Raw genomic sequence first — 22,014 nt, 5'->3', positions numbered from 1 at the left:
TGGTGAATGGTTGGGAACTTCGGCCCGCTTTTGCCTTTTGATTAAGTTTCAGAAGCTTCAAAATTTTAGGCGTTTAATATTCATCAAAATCTAATACAATATTATTGTTCAACATACGTTTCCATTATTTTTATAATGTATCATCAACTAATAATAAAACTGACTGTTGAAAATGATGATTACCTCAATACCAAATTTTCAAAGCGGCTCTGTTTTTCTGAGCGGGGATGCGAACGTCGATTTGATGAGTCTGATAGTACTTTTGCGTGGACCAGAGTCATCAATACGTAGTAGAATGCTTCTGCTACCTGTTGATGATGTTGGTCATCGTGGAACTGCTGTTGGATTCGTCCGATCGACTTTTAAGTTTTTGCCTGCAGAAGCGAATGGGTCGTTTTGAAAAATTTGGTATTGTCCTAATAAAATTTTAAAACGATCTTTCTGAGCTTCTTTTGTTTGATGGGAATTGGGAATATGATTCAAACGCTATTAATGAGAAACTGAAAATTTAAACGAATACTCCGTCACAAGATCTAACTGCTGCACACGATGTTCAAGTGGCCATCATAGTCCATTGTCGGTCTGTGTCCTAGTAGGGGAAACATTGGGACGGGTTCAGCCATGCCAAACTAAGCTACCAGGTAGCTCTAACTCAATACCCAAAAAAATATGATCCGCGCTCTCCCAGACTGCGCTGTGCTGTGGAAAATAACCAAAATTCTAAAATCGAAGCCGCGATTTATTCCACGTTTTATCCCATTAGACAACAATGGTTCTAATCGCGTGATAATTTCTGCAGTGAAGGACACCGCAATAGGTCGTCACTTCGTCAGATCGCACAATCTTGGATAGAACATCATCAGTCCACACGAAGCAGGCGCCAACGAGCATGCTAACAACGTCCATATGACTCGCAACGACTTTTTCGAGGAGTTTAAGATATCAGCTTGCGAATGGATGTCCTACCGTGGATAATCAAATTTCGGACACACTCAAACTTCGGACGCTTCAATTCGTATGGGAAATTTTCTGAAATATTTCATCGAAATGTTTCTTCAAGCTGGATCGGAAGGACTAATAGTTTTAGCTTGTTTTAGTATAGTTACATTCTAATAAGACATGTTAAAACAATGCGACGAAATGATTAAAAGACAGTCTAATCTGTGCAGTGAGAATTGTTTTCAATTATTCTTCTCGGTACTGAGTAAACGGGTGTCCGAAGTTAGAATCTTTGTGTCCGAAATATGAATCCAAACCCGCGGATGTCCGAGGTTTGAATCAAACAGAAGCTTTACATTTTCATAAATTGCAAACATTCTTCGCAATAAGTATCTTGCACGTATTAAATGCGTAGCTCAAAGATGAATACAATACTTAGTGATTGCAATGGTGATATAAACGGTGTGATTTAAAATGTGAGTAAACAGGATGATTGTATATCAGAAAGAGCTTAAGCGTCCGAAGTTTGACTTTGCACGGTATATCATATCATCAAAAAACATGGCTCCTGGTTTCAACAACATCCTGAATCTCGAACTCAAACACATGAGTGCTCCGTTTTTCGAGCACCTTCCGCTGCTCTTTAATCAGTGTCTCCGTCTTAGCTACTTCCATCGTCCTGGAAGTCAGCGTAATTCAACCCCATCCGGCAAAAACATCCTTCCTATAAAAAAAGTTATCGCCCCATCATCCTTTTCTCACTGGTGCCCGCCACGGCAGAATGCAAGTCAATATTGTAAGGAAGAGGAAGAAAATGATAATGCAAACAACTGGAAGCCGAATTCGCGAATATGAAGGTGATGACTCTACTCTCTCTTATATCAAAAACTCATTGCTATCTGTCAATGAGTTCGTGAAACATGGTCGCCAATCACCCTTTCTTGTTCTCCACAGTAAAATCTCATAAGGAACTGTCAGAATTTTTATTTTATTTGTAAACTCGTCATTTACATTTTGCCTTTCTCGTGCAACAAAGTTGTACCGAAAGGCCATTTCACTCCAATATTGAACTTTTCATAGAAGGCTCAGAGACCCATAGTGTTATATACCAATCGACTCAGCTCGACAAACTGAGTAAATGTCTGTCTGTCCGTGTGTATGTGTGTATGCGTGCACATGTGCCACAAAAAACATAAGCCAATTTTTCACATAGGCATTCTAAACTGATTGTCTCACAACTAGTTAAATTCGACAGAGAATAAAGCGTAGTTGATCACTATTGAATTTCATAACGATTGCGCATTCCAAAAAAAATCTAAATAAATGCTATCCCGACGGAGGTCCTTCGTAGCTTAGTAGGGAAAGCACCTGTCATGCGAACTGGGGTCGTGGGATGGGCTTACCCTCCAATACCTTTTCCGAACTAAATCTATCACATGTTGTACATATGCATAATCAAGTTTCAGACATAGTAATTAATTTCCACACCGGGTGGCTTAATACCCGGCATATAGGCAATTAACTTTGAATGTACTAAATAAATAGTTATGAAACATATTAATTAAGTTATAGCATGCCATAAAATAAAAGATATTTTAGTTACTAGATAAAGATTGTCGCTGTCGTCGCTGTCCGGAACATCTTTTGCTGGCGAGGATAGGGGATATAAATGTCAATGAAGGATAAATACATACGATTTGACAGTTTGATACCACACATGTTTCGGACAGCAGAACAAAGGGAACCGAAGCGACAATCTTTATCTAGTAACTAAAATATCTTTTCATAAAATGCCTTGAATTATCAACCTATGCAAGCTGTTCTACTCAATTTAGTACACGACTTTACTGCCGTTGGACGCATAAATGTCACATGTTACATTTTAACATTTTTGAGGTTTTGATGTCTAACGTTATAATTTGATACGTATTTTTGAAATATTTTGTCAAAACATAGGTTTTATTCTAGAAAGCTCGAAAAATCTGAAGTCAATTTGTCACATTCGAACAAATGGACGCATACTTGTCACACTGGGATAAATGGACGCATATTTGTCACACAAAAAAGAGATATAACAATCACATAAAAAGACACATAGCACTGCGTAATGTTTCCTGAGGTCCGTCCATAAAATATACCATGCTTTTAGGGTCATCTACAATCCACGTAAATAATTTAGAAGGATGGCTGGTAAGTATGCAAGGTCTTTCCCTACTTTCAGAATGTATATGGACCGTTGTCCATGAAAGAAGAGGGGAGGTATTATATTGTCCAGAACCTCTCCAAATATAACGTGAATAAGAGAATGAAACTGTGACATAATTAAAATATTCAAGGACTATAAAAATGTGATAAAGAGGAACCATTTAGCAAACCCGTTTTCTTGTTCTGTTAAAGTCAATTATTGTGACATGTTATGGCGATAAAATTTATTCAAAGTATGAAACAAGAACAAAAATTGATCAGGACCTTCTTGCTTCGTCGGACGATCAATGAAAAACGATTTTTCCTCTTCGGTAACAACAGGTTGAACCAGAAGTTTTTTTTTTCTTCTTCAATTCCTTGAGGAGCATTTTGCCAACATTTGTATCAAATCAAAAGAGGATAAATCCTTTACAATCAACATTAATTCCTTTTTGGAAAACAACTAGCAGTATTTAAGGTCTTTACTGTTGATATTGTTTGCGTATCCAAGTTCATAACGACTTTTTTTCAAACACCACTTTTCGCATGGAATCCACGTACGGGCGTGGCTTGCAGTGGTTTATCGTCCAAAACGGTGAGCATTGAAGAAGTCAGTTGCTTGCATATGAAGTACGTCAACATTGTTCTTTGCATTGCCAACCACAGACTTGAAGTTTTCATAACTGACGACACGTTCATGGCGCATTTTGGAATCAAACGCCGCATGGAAAAAGTCAGCGGCCTTTAACGTATGCCCCGATTCAAAGTTCTCCAACAATTTGCGCTCGACTTGAATTTCATTACTGTTTATGAGTAGGGTAATGTGATGGAATAAATTCCAGTTCTTATTTTGCGAACAACAATTATCCAACCAAAATATAATTGTCTTCAGGACAGCGTACTTCATGTTAACTTTGAAGAAACAGCTAAGGATTTCGTTGGCTGTGCGACTGACTCGGACCAAATGCACGCAGACCATGGGAATGCTCGTATGTAGAGACAAACAGGCTCAAAGTTTTCATTAAAGACCAACAGCCTTTACGAGAAAATAATGCTCTTGAGGCAATCCAACCGTGGAAGCCATATAACCTAGAAAACAAGTTCATAACTTATAAATAATTGAGAACTTTTTGCAAATCCACAGAAAAACTGCTTCACCTGGTAGCACTTTGTCACCATCATCTCGATAAGACTGTCGTGATTCCTTTGGACGTTGAAGATGTAGTGCATGTCCTTGTCCCGGGCAAGGAAACTACGCCACTGCCGCTAAGAACCGGTTTTTCAACCTCTTGGACCGGTAATGGAACGTTTGCCGGCTCCGCAAACAGAAAACGATCACCTGTTTCTTTTTTAAATCGAACCTGAGGAAGTCCTCTTCCGATCCCGCGGCACTGGATTGTCTGTATTGGATAATCCATTTCCGGTTCCACTTCTACCGACAGCAAAAAATCACACCAAAGAAATACAATCGTCGCTCGCGAAATGTAAAAACAAATTAACAACTATTTCTCAGTTCACGGTGTGACAACTGACAAATATGCGTACATTTTTCGCCTGACCAGTGAATTTCGCGGCATAAGTGTCACATTCGGGGTTTGATAGAAAAACGTGGAAAAAATAGTTATTTTTGGCAATGTTTCAGTCCGGCCCAACGAATATGAATATTCTTTTATAGTTTATTGCGTTAAAATCAATAAAAAGCGAAATTATGCGATAATCGGATGAATGCATTTTGAAACTTCAAATGCGTTTTTCTCATTTTTCTCGTTTGTAACATGTGACATTTATGCGTCCGACGGCAGTTTAGTACAACAATTGAAATGCAAGCTTTGATTGCATGCAAGTTACGACGCATAACGCCATAACGTTTCTGTAGCTTTCTGGTATAATGAAAAAGCTCGCATAAAACGCGCACGCTTATAATACTTTACTTAGTGAATTAAAAATTAATATCACAAATTATTCAGCATTTCAACGAATTTCCCGATACTGCATTTGATTGGTTTATTAGGTTTTTTATTAATGAGCATGAGCATGATTGACCGCCCACGGTTGCTACTCCGTTATTGCCAGGTCAGCTGTAATTACACAGAGAACCAACAGATGAAGTTTGGGACTAACATCATCTTCAATGTGTAAGAACTGGTGACCCAAAAATAAGCAATACCAGCGCCGGCCGTATCCGAATGCAGGTCAATTAAGGAATGGGTAGGAAAATGTTGACATGATACTCGCTTTGATAGAAGCCGACGAGTCATCTGCACTTCCACGAGAAATCACTGGGATGTTGGATATATTGGGTAGATATTATGGCAGGGTTCGTTTTGGTAAACGGTATGCCGTGTATAGCGTGTATTGATCAATTCAAAACATAGTCGAACGAACACTAATTATTTTAATTACCGACCGCACTAAGCAGAACAAAATTGTCGATGACCAGCCAATCCTTCTGCTAACCGCACAAAGCAGAACAACATGTTTGTTCTGCCTACTAAATAAATCACAACTGTACGTGAACTCTGAATGCTGTACATTTGTCTTTCATGCAACAAACAAACATTATCATCTTTTTTCACTCAATTCTGGCAGAAAATTTGATACTCTTAAATACACGTCTCTGAGGCATGTTTTCTAGTACAGCATTGCGGTTAATTAAATATATTTACTTATTGACCACGCAAGCAGATCAAAAGCTTCTGATTCTCGCTAACAATCTGCATATCTAATAAAAACGCACTCTGATCTATTTTCTTACCAACCTAATAGGAACTAATATTTCTACCACTCTTCAATAAATCAGCTATGTTTAAGACTTAAATGTATTTTCTACTAACAAAATGGAAAGCGAGGAAGAAAGTTGATAACAGAGATATATTTGAAAAAGGCATTGAGAAGGAAGATTTAAAGATATAAGATTTTAAAATATAAGGCAAGCAAAGGCCAGAATGAATATATATTGTGAAATGTTCCTTCATAAATCGGATTTGTCTTGCTCAAATCCATCTTCAATAATCCACTACATTCCGGCACTTTATTTTTCGCGAATTGGGAAATATATCCAATGTAAATACACAAAAACTTTCCATGAAAATTCGAAAGAATCTGCGATGGAAAATCAGAAATATTCCTCATGAAAATTAGAAAAAATTCTCCTTGGAAATTCAAATGAATTTATCGTAGAAACTTTGATTAAATCTCCATAAAATTTGAATGAAATTCCTGTAGAAATTCGAAAGAATGTTTCATAGAAACTCGAAATAATTTCCAATGAAAAATCGAAAGAATCTTCTGAAAAAGGTAGAATGTGAAACTTAGATTCTTCAAATAGTATGAAATTTTTTCCAAATGTTCTACCCGAATGCCTTTTTTGCAAATTTATTCAAAAGCAAATTATTTCAACTTATCCATGTTTTTGATCGGCAACTCGTGTATAACTAGTTAAGTTTAAAACTGACTGAACTAAATTTAACCTAACATAATTTCTAAAGAAATTGACGCATGAAAAATTGTTCACAGTAAAGTATGTAGGTCAGACAGAAAGATCATTAGATGTAAGGTTAAAAAAACATATTGCCGAAGTAAATAAGGCTAAGATATAAACTGATACAATATTAAATTATGAATTAAGATCTGAGGTTGCTGTACATGTATATCAGGCAAATCATTAAATTACTACCTCAAACGTTATAATTTCAAGAAATGTCACTTTCCCGTATTACATCCGAAAACAGTCAAATCTTGTTTAGTACACCTGATTCTGTTTTTTTTAATTCTCATTCAAAATTTTTGCAAAATTTCTCCATTTTGTATGGTTTGTCGAGAATCCATAAAACTTTATATTTACATAGATTTTCGAATTATATACTGAAAGCGTTTCTAACCCGAAACGTATCCCCGTGTAAAAACAAGAATCGGGTGTATACATAAATGGTTTATGACAGAAGATTTCTATCCAATAATCATGTTTGAGTGAAACATTTGTGGTATTAAGTAGAAGCAAAAACAGAGAACAAATAAAGACTAATTTGGTAAGAAAAATAATAAAAGAAACAGTGATACTTAACAAGCCTGTCTGTAATAGCTATGGGTCATAGAGGGTGAGGAAACCTACGAAAGCTACCGTTCTACCAGTTGCTATATTTTGGTTTAGGCGTATCCACTGGACGGTTCAAGAGTCGTGTGCCTTTCGAAATCGCTGGATTGTTGAGCAGCATTCGTCCTAAGGTTTCTCAACCGTGAATGGAGGACTAAGATTTCTCCATCACGTTCCTTCACGGCATGCCTTATACTTCCCTGGTGATGGCCGCTTCCACAAACGCCAAACTATCCGGATTTTTTCGAAGACAGAATCGATAATTGAACAAAAAAAAGTAAAATAAATAATGCGCTTGTCAGCTGCAGAAAAATCTGTTTGATTAGGTTTTTTATTAATGCACGATAAAGGTACAATCACTGCTAGGTGGATCAATCTGGGTTTGTAATTACAAAATAAATATTCATTTCAATCGATGGCACTAACATTCATATAATGACAGTTGGCCCATGGGGCCTTATAAGAGCATAAGAGTAATTTATTAGCCCATATCATTTGAAAATGCAAATTTAAGTTAGTTACAGGACTCCAAAAATTCTGAATAATTAGGGTTTGGAAAATTTATTCCTGTAAATTCAGAATATCTAAAAACATCGATACTCCACCTAATTGGATGTAGAAACTGAAATTTTCCGTTCATTTGTAATTCCAGCAGTGTGTTACTGCTAAAAGGTAGGTTGGTAGGTAGGTGGTAGAAATGGAGACGGTATATATAAAAGTCCATTTACAGTTCTAGCGATCGCTAGAACATGAGAAATATAGTGAAAGATACACATTAGAAGATTGTATCGGGCCTGGGACTAAACTCACGATTTTCTGCATATGAGGCAAAACCGGTCGTTACATGACTACCAAGCATGTTTATGAACCAAAATATAAAAATGATATTACATATATAAACTTAAAATATATTTGAAAAAATGTCTGTATAGTTTCCGTATAACCCTCGAGATATTTCACAAGTAGGGTAGATGGAGATTCTTGAAGTTCCCGTAAAAAAACTTTCTCTCTCTTGATCAAAAACCAAATTACTAAATAACAGCGTTGATATACTATTATTTTTCCAGACAACACCCGACTGTAACGAACCATAATGTCGGTGAAGGTATGCTTTGAAATCGGCCACGAGGCATCAATGAAGCCACGATCTACTCCAGAAGGATACACTCATGACTGGGAACTGTTTGTGCGAGGTCTTGATGGAACCGACATCAGTCATTTTGTAGACAAAGTTGTTTTTACTCTGCATGATTCTTTTCCCAAGCCAAAACGGGGTAAGTTTACTAAACAGCAGTTTTGTTATTTTTGCCCTATAATTGTCCTTTCCTGTTTTCGCAGTGATCAAGGAACCTCCGTATGTCGTTAAGGAGCAGGGATATGCCGGGTTTATTCTGCCCATTGACATCTATTTCAAGAATAAAGGCGATGAACCGAAGAAAAAGGCATTTTCGTACGATTTGGATTTGCAATCTTACAAACTGCAGCGAGAGGAATGTGTGATCGCCAACCCTTCGGATGATTTCAAAAGAAAACTTTTGAAAGGTGGTGGCACGTTACTGAATAGCGGAATGAGTGCTCCAGCATCGTCAGGGGATTACAAACGACACGGAGGAAGTGGCGAGAAAAGTAGCTCATCACAGGATAAAAAATATAAAAAAAATTCTGGAGACGATTCAAAGGTGCAAAGTACCTTTGCAACTCTATTCGGTCCGCCTATAACCAAAGGCAGCAGTAAAGTATCGCCTGATCCAGCTAAACAAAATTCTTTGTCGTCTAATAAGTCGTCTCCAAGCGGGGGAAGCAGCGTTGGGAGTAGCAAAAATCAGCAAACAAGCTCGAAAGGTGAGCGCTCCAGTTCAAGTTCTTCAAAGGACAAAGATAAATCTGATAAAGATAAGTCATCTAAACATAAACACTCAAGCCCCAATAAAGAAAAAGAATCTAAAAAGTCATCAAGTAGCGAGGACAAGCATAGTAAGGAAAAGAAAGACAAAAGTCATTCCAAAGAGAGGGACAAAACGAAGGAAAAAAGCTCAAGTTCATCCTCCCTTTCAAAGCGACCCGCAAGTCCAAAGCGAAACAGTTCTTCAACGATCCCTGCTCCAACGATGACCAACAGTCCTTCGACGAAGCGGCTTCCTTCGCCTTCGGTACCGCCTACAGCAACCGTACCAACGGTAAATAACAGCAGTACCAAGTCGGAAGAAAAATCTTCTAGTAAGCATAGTGGCGAGAAAGAGAAAAAGAAGGAGAAGAAAGACAAGAAAAACTACGACAAAGAGAAAGAGCGTAGTGAGAAGAAAGATAGAGATCAGAAGAAAGACAAAGAACACGAAAAAAGCAGTAGTTCTACTTCCGATAAGCCTAAATCGGATATAATTAAGCCGAGCAAATTGGATGCTGCAAAACTAGATCAAAAATTGTACTCCAAAGACAAAAAAGTCCCTGAGGAGCCACCCAAATCAACACATTTGGAGGTGCCTCAATTACAACAACCCGCAGTGCCCGCACCAGCACAAGAAGTCATCAAGCGAGTTGATAAAAGTGAATCAAAGGAAAGGGATAAAGAAGAAAGGAAGCACAAACACAAGAAGAAAGATAAATCTAAAGATAAAGAAAAGGAGCGATCTTCCAGTAATAAGGATAAGAAAGATAAAAAAGACAAAGATAAATCATCCACTAATAAACCAAGTTTTCCTACTCCTCCCGCTAGAGAACTGGAACCAACTATTTCTCCTATCAAACCGGCAAAATTGATAGATCCTATCAAATCTCTTCAACAAGAAAGAGAAACGCAACCACCGCCTCCTCCCAAAACCACTCCATTAAGTTCATTGGTTGAAGAACTTAGCGCCGACAACAGTAGCGATTCCGAAGTAGACAGTCCTCCTTCAATAATTCAAGACAAAGATTCCGAAAATTCCAATAGCAGTATAGCGGACTTGTTAGCTGCAAGGCCGCCATCGGCTGCATCCTCATCTAGTATTACAAAGCAGCAGGAACCGAGACATGTTCCTGAACCACCTGCGACGGTCTTGGAACCTCCGAAACCGGAGAAGATTCACCACAAGAATAAAAAGGAAAAAATAAAGAGCAACTCTGCCGAGAGTAAGGATGAAAACAAGAAGCGAAAACGGAAAAATAAAGATACTGAAGGTGAAAAGGAGAAGGACAAGAAGCCATCTACCGCCTCTAACGTGGCAGTAGTCCGAAGGAGTCCTTCACCTCCAACGCCACCACCCACACTCATGGAACCACCTGCTAAGATACCCAAACGAGATGAAACCTACACCAAGCGTGAGGAGTCGCCAGCATCCAACAACAACAACCACTCGAAAATGCCTCCGCCAGAAGACATCGGCACGACCTCCTCCTATTACAACAATAACAACGCTTCCACCGTTCCGATAGTGTCGCCAGCGCATCTTCCGCCGCCCACGTCATCTCAACCAAGCAATAACAGTTCCAGTGCGACCACTATGACAAGCCTGTCCGGTGATTACATGTCGGAACTGAAAGATTTGCAGCACAAAATCATGACCCTGCAGGATAACAACGAACTGCAGAGGGTAGTGGAGATGATCGCCGCCACCGGATGCTACGAGATCACCAGTGCAACCTTCGATTTCGATCTCTGTGCGTTGGATCGGCATACCGTTCAACGGTTGCAGGAATTTTTCGCCACATCCTGCTCGTCTTGACAGTAAGTTCCTTCTCGCTCGACGTTTAAAAAACAGGTAGTTTTAGTTCGGATTTCTTTTATTGCTTAGAAAAAATTCTCTCAAACCGAAGATTTCTTTCCGTTTTTTATCATGTTTTATAACTTATTGTGCATTAATTTATAGTTTTATTTATTTCCGATATGTACCGTTTATCGAATCTTGTTGAATATTTTAATGGTGCTTCGACCGAGAAAAAAAGTCAGTCTTCTCATTCTGAGATTTAGTAGATATTGAAGAAAGCACTATGGACATTGTACAAAATAAAAATCATCATATAAAGCCAACATTTTGTATGATATAGCACTCACTTTCAATCAAGACTGCTGTGTTTACGTTTGTAAAGTGTGCGCCATTTGAAAGGAATCTGTGTAGATACTATACGATTAGTGAAACTCCCCTTTCTATAAACATTAGGCTTAAATATGCGTTTATTGTAGTGGAGATCAGAATTACAGGAATAATGTTGGAATGAGCAACAGAACAAATGTGGCATTCTTAGGTGATAAGTATTTGTGTGAAAGTCATTTTCAGTTTACTTCAAATCAAACGAAAGCTTGTACCTATTTTGGAAAATTTAAAAATAAATTTTCATGGTAGGGTATCTGTTCCATTACAGCAACATGCACCTGTATTAATTACATTCGCAAATGTGGCGAATTTGGGTTAATTTGTGTCATTGCTATCATGCGTCTGCTGAAAAAACATCACAGAAATGTAAAACAAAACAATTTGCGCTTCAATTCTTTGTTTTCGACTGTCAATCACACATGGGTACATGTGATTAACTCAAAGAGCAGTAACCATATTTTAGTCAAAAGTGCACAGTACTGGAACATTTCAAATAAATATGTACTGGAATATTTCGAATATGTAAATATGCACGCAAACTATATACACTATTCTCGAGAATGTTTTCCACCCGAAAACATCGTCCAAGAGATCGAACTTTGGAATGGCAATGCTACGCCATTGCCTGCAAGGCTAACTGGACACCTTTCTCTATTCTATCAATTTCCACTATTTTTATTAAGACGACCGTGAAATTCAAATAGGTAGAAAGTGCCTATCGACAATACGGGTCTGCGATGTAAATATTTTTCTTCAAAACTAAAAACTGTTTACAGAAAGTATCTTGGAAAACATTGGTTGTTTACAAAATCATTTGGGTACTCCCAAATCGCAAAAAAAATGGTTCTGAACTCGGACTTCTTTCGAAGCGTTTCACCTCACTTAAGATTTAGAACACAACATTCGGGGTTGTGGTTCGGATTATTTTCTTAATTATAAAATTGAGAATAAGAATTGTCAACAGCACTATTCAATTCAAAAAACCAATCTAGAAATCTGCAGAGATGGATAAATATGAAATTTATTCATTTTTGGTATGCTACTTCAAAACAACATCAAGCGTTCATTCGCAATCATTCCTTAACATGATTATTTACGAACAGATACTTCATTAATGAACTGTGAACAGATCATGCTAATGAACTCAGTTGCAAAGCTTTCGTTTCTTTTGAAATTCTCCGGAATGACTGACGTTATTTTACCTAACAACCAACACAACACTAACGTACTTTAACATACATAAAACATTATAACCAGGAATAACTGTTGTAAAACTCAAAGCATTCAACATCACAAAAAAACACATAATAATATGTAAATATTCATAAGTCATTAGTCTAGAGGAAAGCAGCAAGCAACTAATGCTCAGAGCTGCTTGTAATGCTAATCCCTTGAAATATAAGATTACAGAAAAGTCTACATAGATTTGAATCCTTTTAGTTTATCCCTGAACCATATAATTTGCTATACATATAACTAAACACGTCAACTCTAGAATAAATGCAAGCATCAGAGTCAGCGCCATGCAATATTTGTATATTTGTTGGTTACTATATTATATATGGTATATTTATGTTTAATTCGTAAATCATTGTTGAAACAATCGCGATGATCCAAATCATATTAAAGTATCGGAAATTATTCCGTTAATCAAATAATAAAAATACGGCGCGAGTATTTGTGTATAGTTTGAATGGCGTATACGGAATGATACATGTACGAATAATACTATACTTGGTATATGTTGGAAACAGATATTGGCATCGCGAAATAGAAGAAACTGCTGATGTATTTACAAAACAATGCTGAAGGGAGGCCGGTTTGTCGAATTATTTTGCAGCCCTATCTCAAAACATACAATCGAATGCAGCTGTTCTGTCTATGACCACAGATCAGTCGCTTATGAATTGCAATCTCAGCAAAAACTGGGACTGATATGTGTTCTTAGGCACTACTACTAGTTGTTAGATGAACTTATGATAGAATCACACCTACCAACCTATAACATCGTATATTATCGATTTGTCGTCCGTTTTTGTGATGGTATAAGCGCTCATTCATTAGCTAACTTTATTCTGACTTACGTTATAAAGCATTTAGGGATTATTTCTCCAGGTAAAACAGAGCAAACAAAACCAATAAAATAAGCAAACAATGAATGCATCTTTGCAACTTGCAATTGATTACCTAAAATGTTCCGAAATTGTCATCACAAATGTATATAACAGCAAATTCATGTATTCGTTATAATTTATTTTATATGCTCATAAATGCTACAATGTTCAATATTTTCACTCAAATTAATTCCATCATCTGATACTTAGACCAATCCGACGTAGGGTTTTCAGGGGGTAAAACCCATCCCAAAGGAATAGAACTGCCTTCTTCATCATGGTGGTCTACCAAACAAACATCCCATTCATGGCGAACACCAATCAGCACCTCCCGATCTCTGTCCGCCCCGAGCAAAGGATGTTCGAACTTTTTCGGAATGGCGTCACCGAACAAAGTTTTGTTCCACTCATTTTCCACTCTTCGTTGATAGTTAGCCGCAGACTTGCGAGCCAACACATCCTTCAAACGTTTCTCTTCTTTAATGCAATCACATAAGTTTGTCGTCCATGTTCGAGTCAAATCATCTATCTCGGTTTGCAAGTCTTTGTCCAGCTTGTTTCTGTTCTTCATTTTGTCGAACTTTGCGAGATACCGTTTGCAAGCAGCCTTTCGGCGATGCACATCGGCTAGGAATTTACTTGCAAAATCCAACTCTTGTTGGGCTTGCTTCTCCTTATCTAGTTGTTTCCGCTGCTCCTTTTGCCATTGGTCTATTTGATCATCCAACTTCTTACGATTTTGAATAGCTTTGTCTTTCTCTTGCTTCATTCTGCTTTTTCTGCGCATTATCCAATCACGTTTTTTTCGTCGTAAATGCAGCTTCTTTTGGACCAACTTGAGTCGATCGGAATCCATTAAATTCAACAATGTGTCATCAATGTTCTGTTTCAAAAGCTTAGCCTGTTCGAAGTTGATTTTCCATTCATTATCCGACTGCGACTCTGTTTCCTTTTCAAGCCATTCCTTATTTGTCTTCAACTTTTCAACTTTTTCTATTAAATCAACCAATTCGGTTCGCAAGCTAGTGATTGATGCAGGTGCAAGGTTGTTTTGATGCGCGTTTGAAGGTTGGACTTTTGTGCCGTTATACTCTTGTGCTATATTTTGATTACAGAGTAGCTCAATCGTAGGAGGTGGTCTAGTGGGATCGAAAAACGGAAGAGCGGACATTTTCTCTGTGCATTAATTTTAACTAATATTAAGGAACTCCGTGAAGCTAATGGTTGCATTAGTGAAATAAAACGGTTAATAGCTAATATTATTCAGTAATTGCGAAAAGTATTTTTTTCCAGGCTCGCACATCAATGAGGCAGATTCACTTTAGCATCTTCTAGAATCGCAACGGCAGCAACATACTGATCACTTTCCTTCAGCTCTTCCTCGTTTTTTATCATTTCGCTCAGGTCATCGAAGGCCTTTGCCAATCTACAAGTGAATGAATAAAATAAAATAAAAACCAATTAATATTCTGATTAGCAGCCTTGCTTACGGATGCTTTAAAAGAAGGTGTCATTTACTCTTTCGCATTAGTTCTGGCAAATGCGTGCTTTAAAAGCAGGAGGCATTCACTGTTTCGCATTAATGCTACGTTTTGACAGGGCGAATACGGTGACAAATACGGTCCAGGAAGTACAAAACTACCATGGAATACCAAAACTTTTGAAATCATGAAGTTTGATGGGTCGCATGATGGTATTCGCCTATTTCCGTAAAGTGACCCCGTAACAGGTTCCGGCCGAACGACCGGATTCCGGAATACATGCCATATTTCGGACCGATCAAATTCCTGATCAAATTTGGTATAGTTTATGCGTCGTTTCTATTCAAAATATCTAAAATAATAATTTCCGAAGTATGCGTTCTGGCATATGGCCAAAAGCTAACACCCATTTTAAATCCGGAATAACTCCGGTATCAAGTGGCCAGTCCTAAAAATCCATAGAGCCCCTGAAACTTGAATAAATTCAGCAGTAAAAGTTGCGAGACAAAAAAGTTACAGCCAAAAAGATTTTTATTTTCGTTTTCAAAAGGGGGGTTGGTAACGGAAGGGTTAAAAACGGTCATATTACCGGGGGTCCACTGTAATTTTTTCCACAAAATACAAATAATATGATTTGTGTTGGGGGTGGACTGTAGGACACTTGGACCGAACACTACCGAGCGCGAAGGAAATAATTACGCAATTAAACTCCGAATCAAAACGATTTATTTTCGAATTTTTAATTTTTTTTATAAACTTGGTTGGGTTTCTTGACCGCGTGCGATCATTTTCACGAATGACGTTTTTTATAAAGATACTTCGCACAAAGATGTGCGCTCCAGCGCAGGGGGTGCATTCACACCCAAACATCCTCCCCGCCCTGAGCCGCCAGGCTCACGCTGATGGGAGAAGGCACAATTTGTGTATCGGCCGTTGATACAGCGCTTGTCCTCGACGCAAAGTCACAGTCCGTACGATTCCAGCCCCATCGGCGTGCACCTTCACCACCCTGGCCAGTTCCCATTGGGCAGGTGGAGCGTTGTCGTTCTTCACCAAAACCAGCTGATCCACCAGAACATTGGGTTCCACTGTTACCCACTTGCTCCTTGGCTGGAAACTGAAGAGGTATTCGTCCTTCCATCGGTTCCATATGACTGATGTCTTCTTTTGTATTTGCTGCCAGTGTTCCAACCGGTTGGCCGGCATCTTTATCAGGTCGGGTTCCGGAATGAGGTTTACCGGTTGCCCAATAAAAAATTTCCCGGAGTTAAAGCTTCACAACTGTCTGGATTGGTAGATAAGGCACAGGTGGGCCTAAAGTTGAGACAATCTTCGACTTGACACAGTATTGTTGAATTTTCGAACGTGATAGCTTCGGTTCCCAGTTCAGCCACCAGATGCCATTTTGCACTTTTCACAGCGGCTTCCCATATTCCGCCCATATGGGGCGCGGAAGGTGGTATGAAGGTCCACTTTATTCCTATATTGGATAGAAACCGGCTTGCCTCCTTATCGTGGGTGCGCACTTGCTTCAAAAGATCTTGCAATGTATGATCGGCCCCAATAAAATTGGTGCCATTATCTGACCATATTTCGCTAGGATAACCTCGGCGAGATATAAAGCGCTTCAGAGTGCCAAGGAAGGTATTCGTTGACATGTCGCCGGCAGCCTCAAGATGTACGGCACGTGTTGATAAACACACATATACCGCAATGTAACCCTTCATCACCTTAACTCCTCGGACACACGTTGCCTTGATTTTTAGTGGGCCGGCGTAATCGATGCCGACAAGGTAAAAGGGCCGCGTCGCTAGTACTCGTGCTGGTGGAAGGTTGCCCATTAGTTGATTTGCCAGTCTTCCCTTGAGTCGAACACATCTAGTACATTCTTGAACAACCTTGACATCCGATAATCCAGTATTGTTGATTAATGCACGCTGTTAACAGATTCGGGCCCGCGTGAAGGTTACGCAGGTGCAGCTCACGCACTAAAAGAGTTGTTGCTCGATGATTCTGAGGCAAAATAATTGGATGCTTGGCTTCATATGGTAGGACCGAGTTTTGTAGTCTGCAACCTACCCGCATTGTACCTTTGTCGTCCAAAAATGGATACAATGACGAAAGATAACTCTTCGGTTTCAGGGCACCTCCCTTTCGCAGTTGCCCGAGCTCTGACTCGAATACTTCATGTTGTACTGCACGCGCCATCTGGAATCTGGCCTGCTTTAGTTCATCTGGCGTGAGTTCATCCGATTGTCGATTATCGCTTACTCTGCATAAAACGTTATGCACAAAACGATTAATCCAAGCCAAAGTACGAATGATCAGCGTGAAATTCGATCGTCTTTCTAAAAGCTGGTACTCAATTTCGAAGTTCGACCGTACGGGTATTATGGAGACGTGCAGTACCTTTGGTTGTCGTTTTCTAAATCTTCCTCCTCCTTACAGAACTGCACCGACGAAATGTCCCATGTCGATTGATTGTCCTTCAACCAACCTGGGCCATGGAACCAAAGCTCATGTTCAACGAAGTCGGTCGGAGAAAGACCGCGACTTGCGCAGTCTGCTGGGTTTTCCTCGCTTTTGACGTGGTTCCAGTGCTGTCGTGGCAAATGTTCCAGTATTTCCGCTGTTCGGTTCGCCACGTAGGTTTTCCATTTTCTTGGATGCGCGGATAGCCACTGGAGAACGATTGTAGAGTCTGTCCACGCCCATTGCTCGACTTCCAAGTGAGACCATGCTTCACGGACCTTATTCATGAGCTCGGCTAATAGTAGAGCTCCATTTAGTTCAAGCGAGGAAGGGATACCTGCTTGATTGGAGCTACTCTTGACCTTGCTGCCACCAAAACTACGCTAACGTTTTCTAGATCATGTACTGCACGAGAGTAGACGACTGCTGAATAGGCTTGTTCAGAGGCGTCCGAAAAGCCGTGTATTTGAAGTTTTCCACCAACATGAACGGTGAACCTTGGAATCCGTATCTCCTCCAAGCGATGCAAATTGTTCTTCACTGCAGTCCATTCCGACATAATTGCCTGCGGCAATGGTTCGTCCCATCCAACGTCAAAAAGCCATAATTGTTGATACAGTATTTTGATTTTTACGATCACTGGGGTTAACCACCCAAACGGGTCAAACAATCTCGAAGAATCAGAAATCATTTGCCGCTTTGTGTTAACGTTGTTCACCGGTAGAGAAATCTTGAATCCGTACTCATCTTCCGTGGGGTACCATAGAATACCCAATGCCTTCACCGATTCTTCCTGCTCCGAAAGCTTGATTGGCACCGGCGTTGATTCCGATAGAAGTGCTTCGCTGTTGGACGTCCACTTTCTGAGCTCAAATCCCGCAGAACCCAGAATTTTGCTCACCTGATCCTTAAGCTGCATGGCTTCGTTTTCAGTGTCCGCTCCCGAAAGAAAGTCGTCGACATAGAAGTCGGTTGTGATTCGGTTAACCGCCTCCGGATAAATCTTCTCGTAGGGTCTTGCTGCTTCTCGCATGGATTCAATCGCGTGATACGGGGCTGTCTTGATTCCGTAATTCCGTCGAACCAGAGAATTCGTTGATAATCACGATCCTCTTTGTGTACCCAAACTTGACGGTACATTTTTGCCACATAGCCGGTAAATGCCACTCGGTGTGACCGAAATCGGAGAGATACGCCCCAGAGATCATTGTTGTTGTTTGGACCAGCTAATAATCGGTCGTTCAGTGACACACCTGTTGAAGATGCACTGGAAGCGTCGAAAACAACGCGGAGTTTAGTTGTCGAGCTTCCCTCTTTGATTACCGCATGGTGCGGTAAGTAATAGCACTTTGCTGTGTCTTTCTCGATCTCCTCAGGTGGGACTTTTTCCATGTGATTTAGCTTCAAATACTCTTGCATAAAAATGTTATACTCCCGTTTGAACTCCGGTTGAAATTCGAATCGCTTCATTATCATTTTGAGTCGCTTTCGTGCTGCAGTCATAGATTCGCCTAGAGGGGGCTTCGAATCGTCGAATGGCAATCGAACGATGAAGCGACCGCCTTGATCCCGTGTCAATGTCGATTTGAAATGATCAACTTCCTTGATTTCCGATAAAGTTAATTGTTGGCTATTGTGCAGCTCCTCTTGTTCCCAGAAAAGTCGCAAAGTACGATTCAAGTCTACCTCCGTATGCAGATTAAATAGCGTGGTTGCTGCGAATGTTCTCCGCTTCGTCGTACCTCCCCGCCACGATCCAACCAAAGACCGTGCGTTGGGCCACCGTAAGGCCGCATTCGTCTTTGACTTGGCCACCTTCAAGCAGCGCAAGAAAGACATCAGATCCGAGGATGATGTCGATGGAAGCCGGCCGATTGAACATTGGGTCACTTCTGCTGTGAATTGTGGAATGGTATAGATCCTTGAACGTAAACCACTCCTTCCTTACACCACTGAACAAAGGAACATTAATTGCCGGTAGGCGCACATTGTGCTGGGGTGCAGAATTCGACGCCTGACCATCCTCCGGAAAAACATTCACTTGTTTCACAGTCAATTGCTGTTGAAGCAAAAGTTGACGTTGCGTTTCGATGAGCAGTTGCATGGCTTCCTTCCAGTCTTTGCAATCTGCATTTGTTTGCTGGCTGGCAGAGGAACCGACCTCCTCCAGAGCACTTTCGAATAGATTCCTTGCTTTATAATATGCTCCGAAAAACTCTTCGCGCACATCGAACACTGACACAATTGCAGCAGGATTTTCTTGGTTTTCCTCAATTTCCCCTTGCACCGCACGGAATTTGTCGGTAAGCGTTTTGAGCTGATCCAATCGTTCCCTAACCTCACTTTGTGAGTTGCTTTCACTGAGGTTTTGAGCGACCGAAAGCTCCCCTTTCACTTGCGCCACAAGCGCATTTCGACGGCCAAACAGTTTCTCCATAATCCGGGTCTGGAGGACCAATGTGTTGGGGGTGGACTGTAGGACACTTGGACCGAACACTACCGAGCGCGAGGGAAATAATTACGGATATCGGAACAAAAATATCGATATTCTGATATATCGGAAGTATCGGAACATCCCTACATTCACATTAGAGTGAGAGAGAGTGAATTTGTTCGAAATTTTCGTCGAAATTTTAAAAGCTTGTACATGATTAGATGCAATTTTCAAAGTTTGATTGCTTAGCGTTATGGAGCGACACAACATAAAAAAAAACTTTCACCGCTCCACACAGTTGGACAACGAAATAGCTTGCATCAGTGGCCTCATTAATGCCTCAATCTTAAAAATGTTGCATTTTGAAAATATATTTCAATGTAGGCAGGACGGTATACCCTTTCCCAGCTAGAACTATGCGCAGTGGTTAGCAGTTGCTTCTAAATTATATGGACGTCGCAGGTAGTGCATTTAAACCTTTTTCTACTATCAAATGGTCGGGGTTCTGTCAAACCGCACCAAGCGACTTTTTGACTGACTTGTGATATTTTGCTGGTTAAAAGAAAACGAAGTCATTTCATATCAATTGATTTTTACATTTGTTGAAGGATATCTTCAGTTATGGGGTTGAGGGATATCCGATACGATTTGTGATGAATTAAATCTGTTAATCGAAATCTTAGGCAGAAAAAAGGAATTTTTTGTTGGCGCTTGGTGTGATTTAGCAGATTCCCGACCAAATAACACAAAGATTGTCAGTTCAGTCAAAGTATATTCCGGGTATTAAACCACCCGACTTGGACATTAATTTACAATGTTCTGAAAACTCACATTTGAATACATATGTACATTATGCGGAAGATTTGATTTGAAAAAGGAATTGGAGGTGAATGTGTACATGTACATGTTGTCAGAACATTGTAAAACGAAGATTGTGTTGAAAATTAATAGGATATTAAATATTAAATTTTAAGTATTGCCTTGAAAGGGACATAATATACCGTCCTACCCTATCGCTCGTTTCTAAACTACTACATTTTGAGCGGCCTTGATCTTTACCAGCCCTGTGCAAGTAAACAACGCATGCAAATCAAAAACGCCGAAAACAGTTGAACAAGAGGTTATGTTTCTGTATATAAATTAAAATGATACCAAACCACCCACGAATGAACTGTTCCAGAGTGAACCATCTGAATCAATCGAAAGGACAACCTACCTTCGCTGACAGTCCGGTACCATCATCATGGACTCCTGCAACACCTCTTCCTGCTTACGAAGGACATGGTCATCGGCGCCTTCGGTTTTCAGTTTGTCGATGCGATTCCGTTGAGTGACCACTTCCTTTTCATATACGGTTTTCTCTTTGGACAAGCGCTTCACCACACCTGTTTTGATCGTAAGTTGGCGCAACCTTGGATCGGACATTTCAACGTTAAATAGTATCTAGATATCTATGTTAGAATAAAAGAATTTATACTGTTATCTTTTCTATGCTATTTTTCAAGAGAAAGTAAATTATCATCCGAGGTATTAGACACCAATTAAATTCACCTGATGTGCTCCAGCGATTCTGTCGACTAAACTTCTGGAACTAACCTGCCAACCTCCGCTCCACGCCCCGCCCCATGTATCACGTCACTTCGTCAAATGACATCTTTCAACCGATGTCAAATGCGTACACTGATAAAAATATACACGTTCGATTCATGTGTTTCGGAATATGGATGATTTCAATCGGCTTACACCATCAACTCTAGTGGATTTCACATCGCTGAGATGTTCTTCACACACGCAGTTCAAATGCCAATGTTTATGTCGTATTCCATACTTGTTACACCACGAATTGATGTGCATACCAATGGATACTCAAAACAAATACAAATATGACCCATGTGTTTCAAAATGTATCAATTTCAATTCCACTTACACCATGAAATCTAATGCATTTCATATCACTGAGATGTTCTTCACAAACTCAGTTCAAATGACAATGTTTATAGCCAATTCCATACTTGATACACCGCGATCTCATATATTTATCTAACAAATGTTATGAATTGATTCAAACAAATTTGAGTAGGCATTCGAACCATCTAATTGTGTCACTCTTTCGAAGAGAAAGCACATGTTTCGTATAAACTAACTTTTTTTCAGCTGGTATTTTGTAGTAATTTAATGTTTTGCTACAATTCTGGTTAAAAACAAGAAAATATTTGAATTAAGTCGA

The 22,014-nt window shown here is 39.6% G+C and overlaps 3 protein-coding genes across 5 annotated transcripts in view; 1 reads left to right on the top strand and 2 right to left on the bottom strand.

Moving 5' to 3' along the window:
- The window catches only part of LOC134225231 (protein AF-9), a 36,410-nt gene extending 22,961 nt beyond the window's left edge, over positions 1-13,449 (top strand). For both annotated transcript variants that reach the window (XM_062705124.1, XM_062705125.1), the window contains exons 2-3: positions 8,284-8,490; positions 8,555-13,449. In XM_062705124.1, the coding sequence (XP_062561108.1) occupies positions 8,310-8,490; positions 8,555-10,917 (2,544 nt within the window). In that variant the 5' untranslated portion in view covers positions 8,284-8,309 and the 3' untranslated portion in view covers positions 10,918-13,449. The remainder of the gene's footprint in view (positions 1-8,283; positions 8,491-8,554) is intronic.
- A 69-nt stretch (positions 13,450-13,518) lies between these two features.
- Positions 13,519-14,573, bottom strand: LOC134219331 (programmed cell death protein 7). Its single transcript, XM_062698049.1, has one exon. The coding sequence runs from the start codon at positions 14,569-14,571 to the stop codon at positions 13,582-13,584; it is 990 nt and encodes a 329-aa protein (XP_062554033.1). The 5' UTR covers positions 14,572-14,573; the 3' UTR covers positions 13,519-13,581.
- A 114-nt stretch (positions 14,574-14,687) lies between these two features.
- LOC134219332 (tubulin-specific chaperone A) lies at positions 14,688-21,460 on the bottom strand. Of its 2 annotated transcripts, none has more exons than XM_062698050.1 (3): positions 21,339-21,460; positions 21,004-21,238; positions 14,688-14,826 (listed from the first exon to the last, which is right to left on the bottom strand). In XM_062698050.1, the coding sequence occupies exons 2-3, from the start codon at positions 21,210-21,212 to the stop codon at positions 14,703-14,705; spliced, it is 333 nt and encodes a 110-aa protein (XP_062554034.1). In that variant the 5' UTR covers positions 21,213-21,238; positions 21,339-21,460; the 3' UTR covers positions 14,688-14,702. The 2 variants fall into 2 exon arrangements, with proteins under 2 accessions (XP_062554034.1, XP_062554035.1); XM_062698051.1 differs by having other exon boundaries at positions 21,004-21,263; positions 21,339-21,400.
- Positions 21,461-22,014: the final 554 nt, after the last annotated feature.

The sequence above is a fragment of the Armigeres subalbatus genome, chromosome 3 (genome assembly GCF_024139115.2).
Source record: "Armigeres subalbatus isolate Guangzhou_Male chromosome 3, GZ_Asu_2, whole genome shotgun sequence".
NCBI lineage: Eukaryota > Metazoa > Arthropoda > Insecta > Diptera > Culicidae > Armigeres > Armigeres subalbatus.
This window is presented reverse-complemented; position numbering and strand designations above follow the sequence as displayed.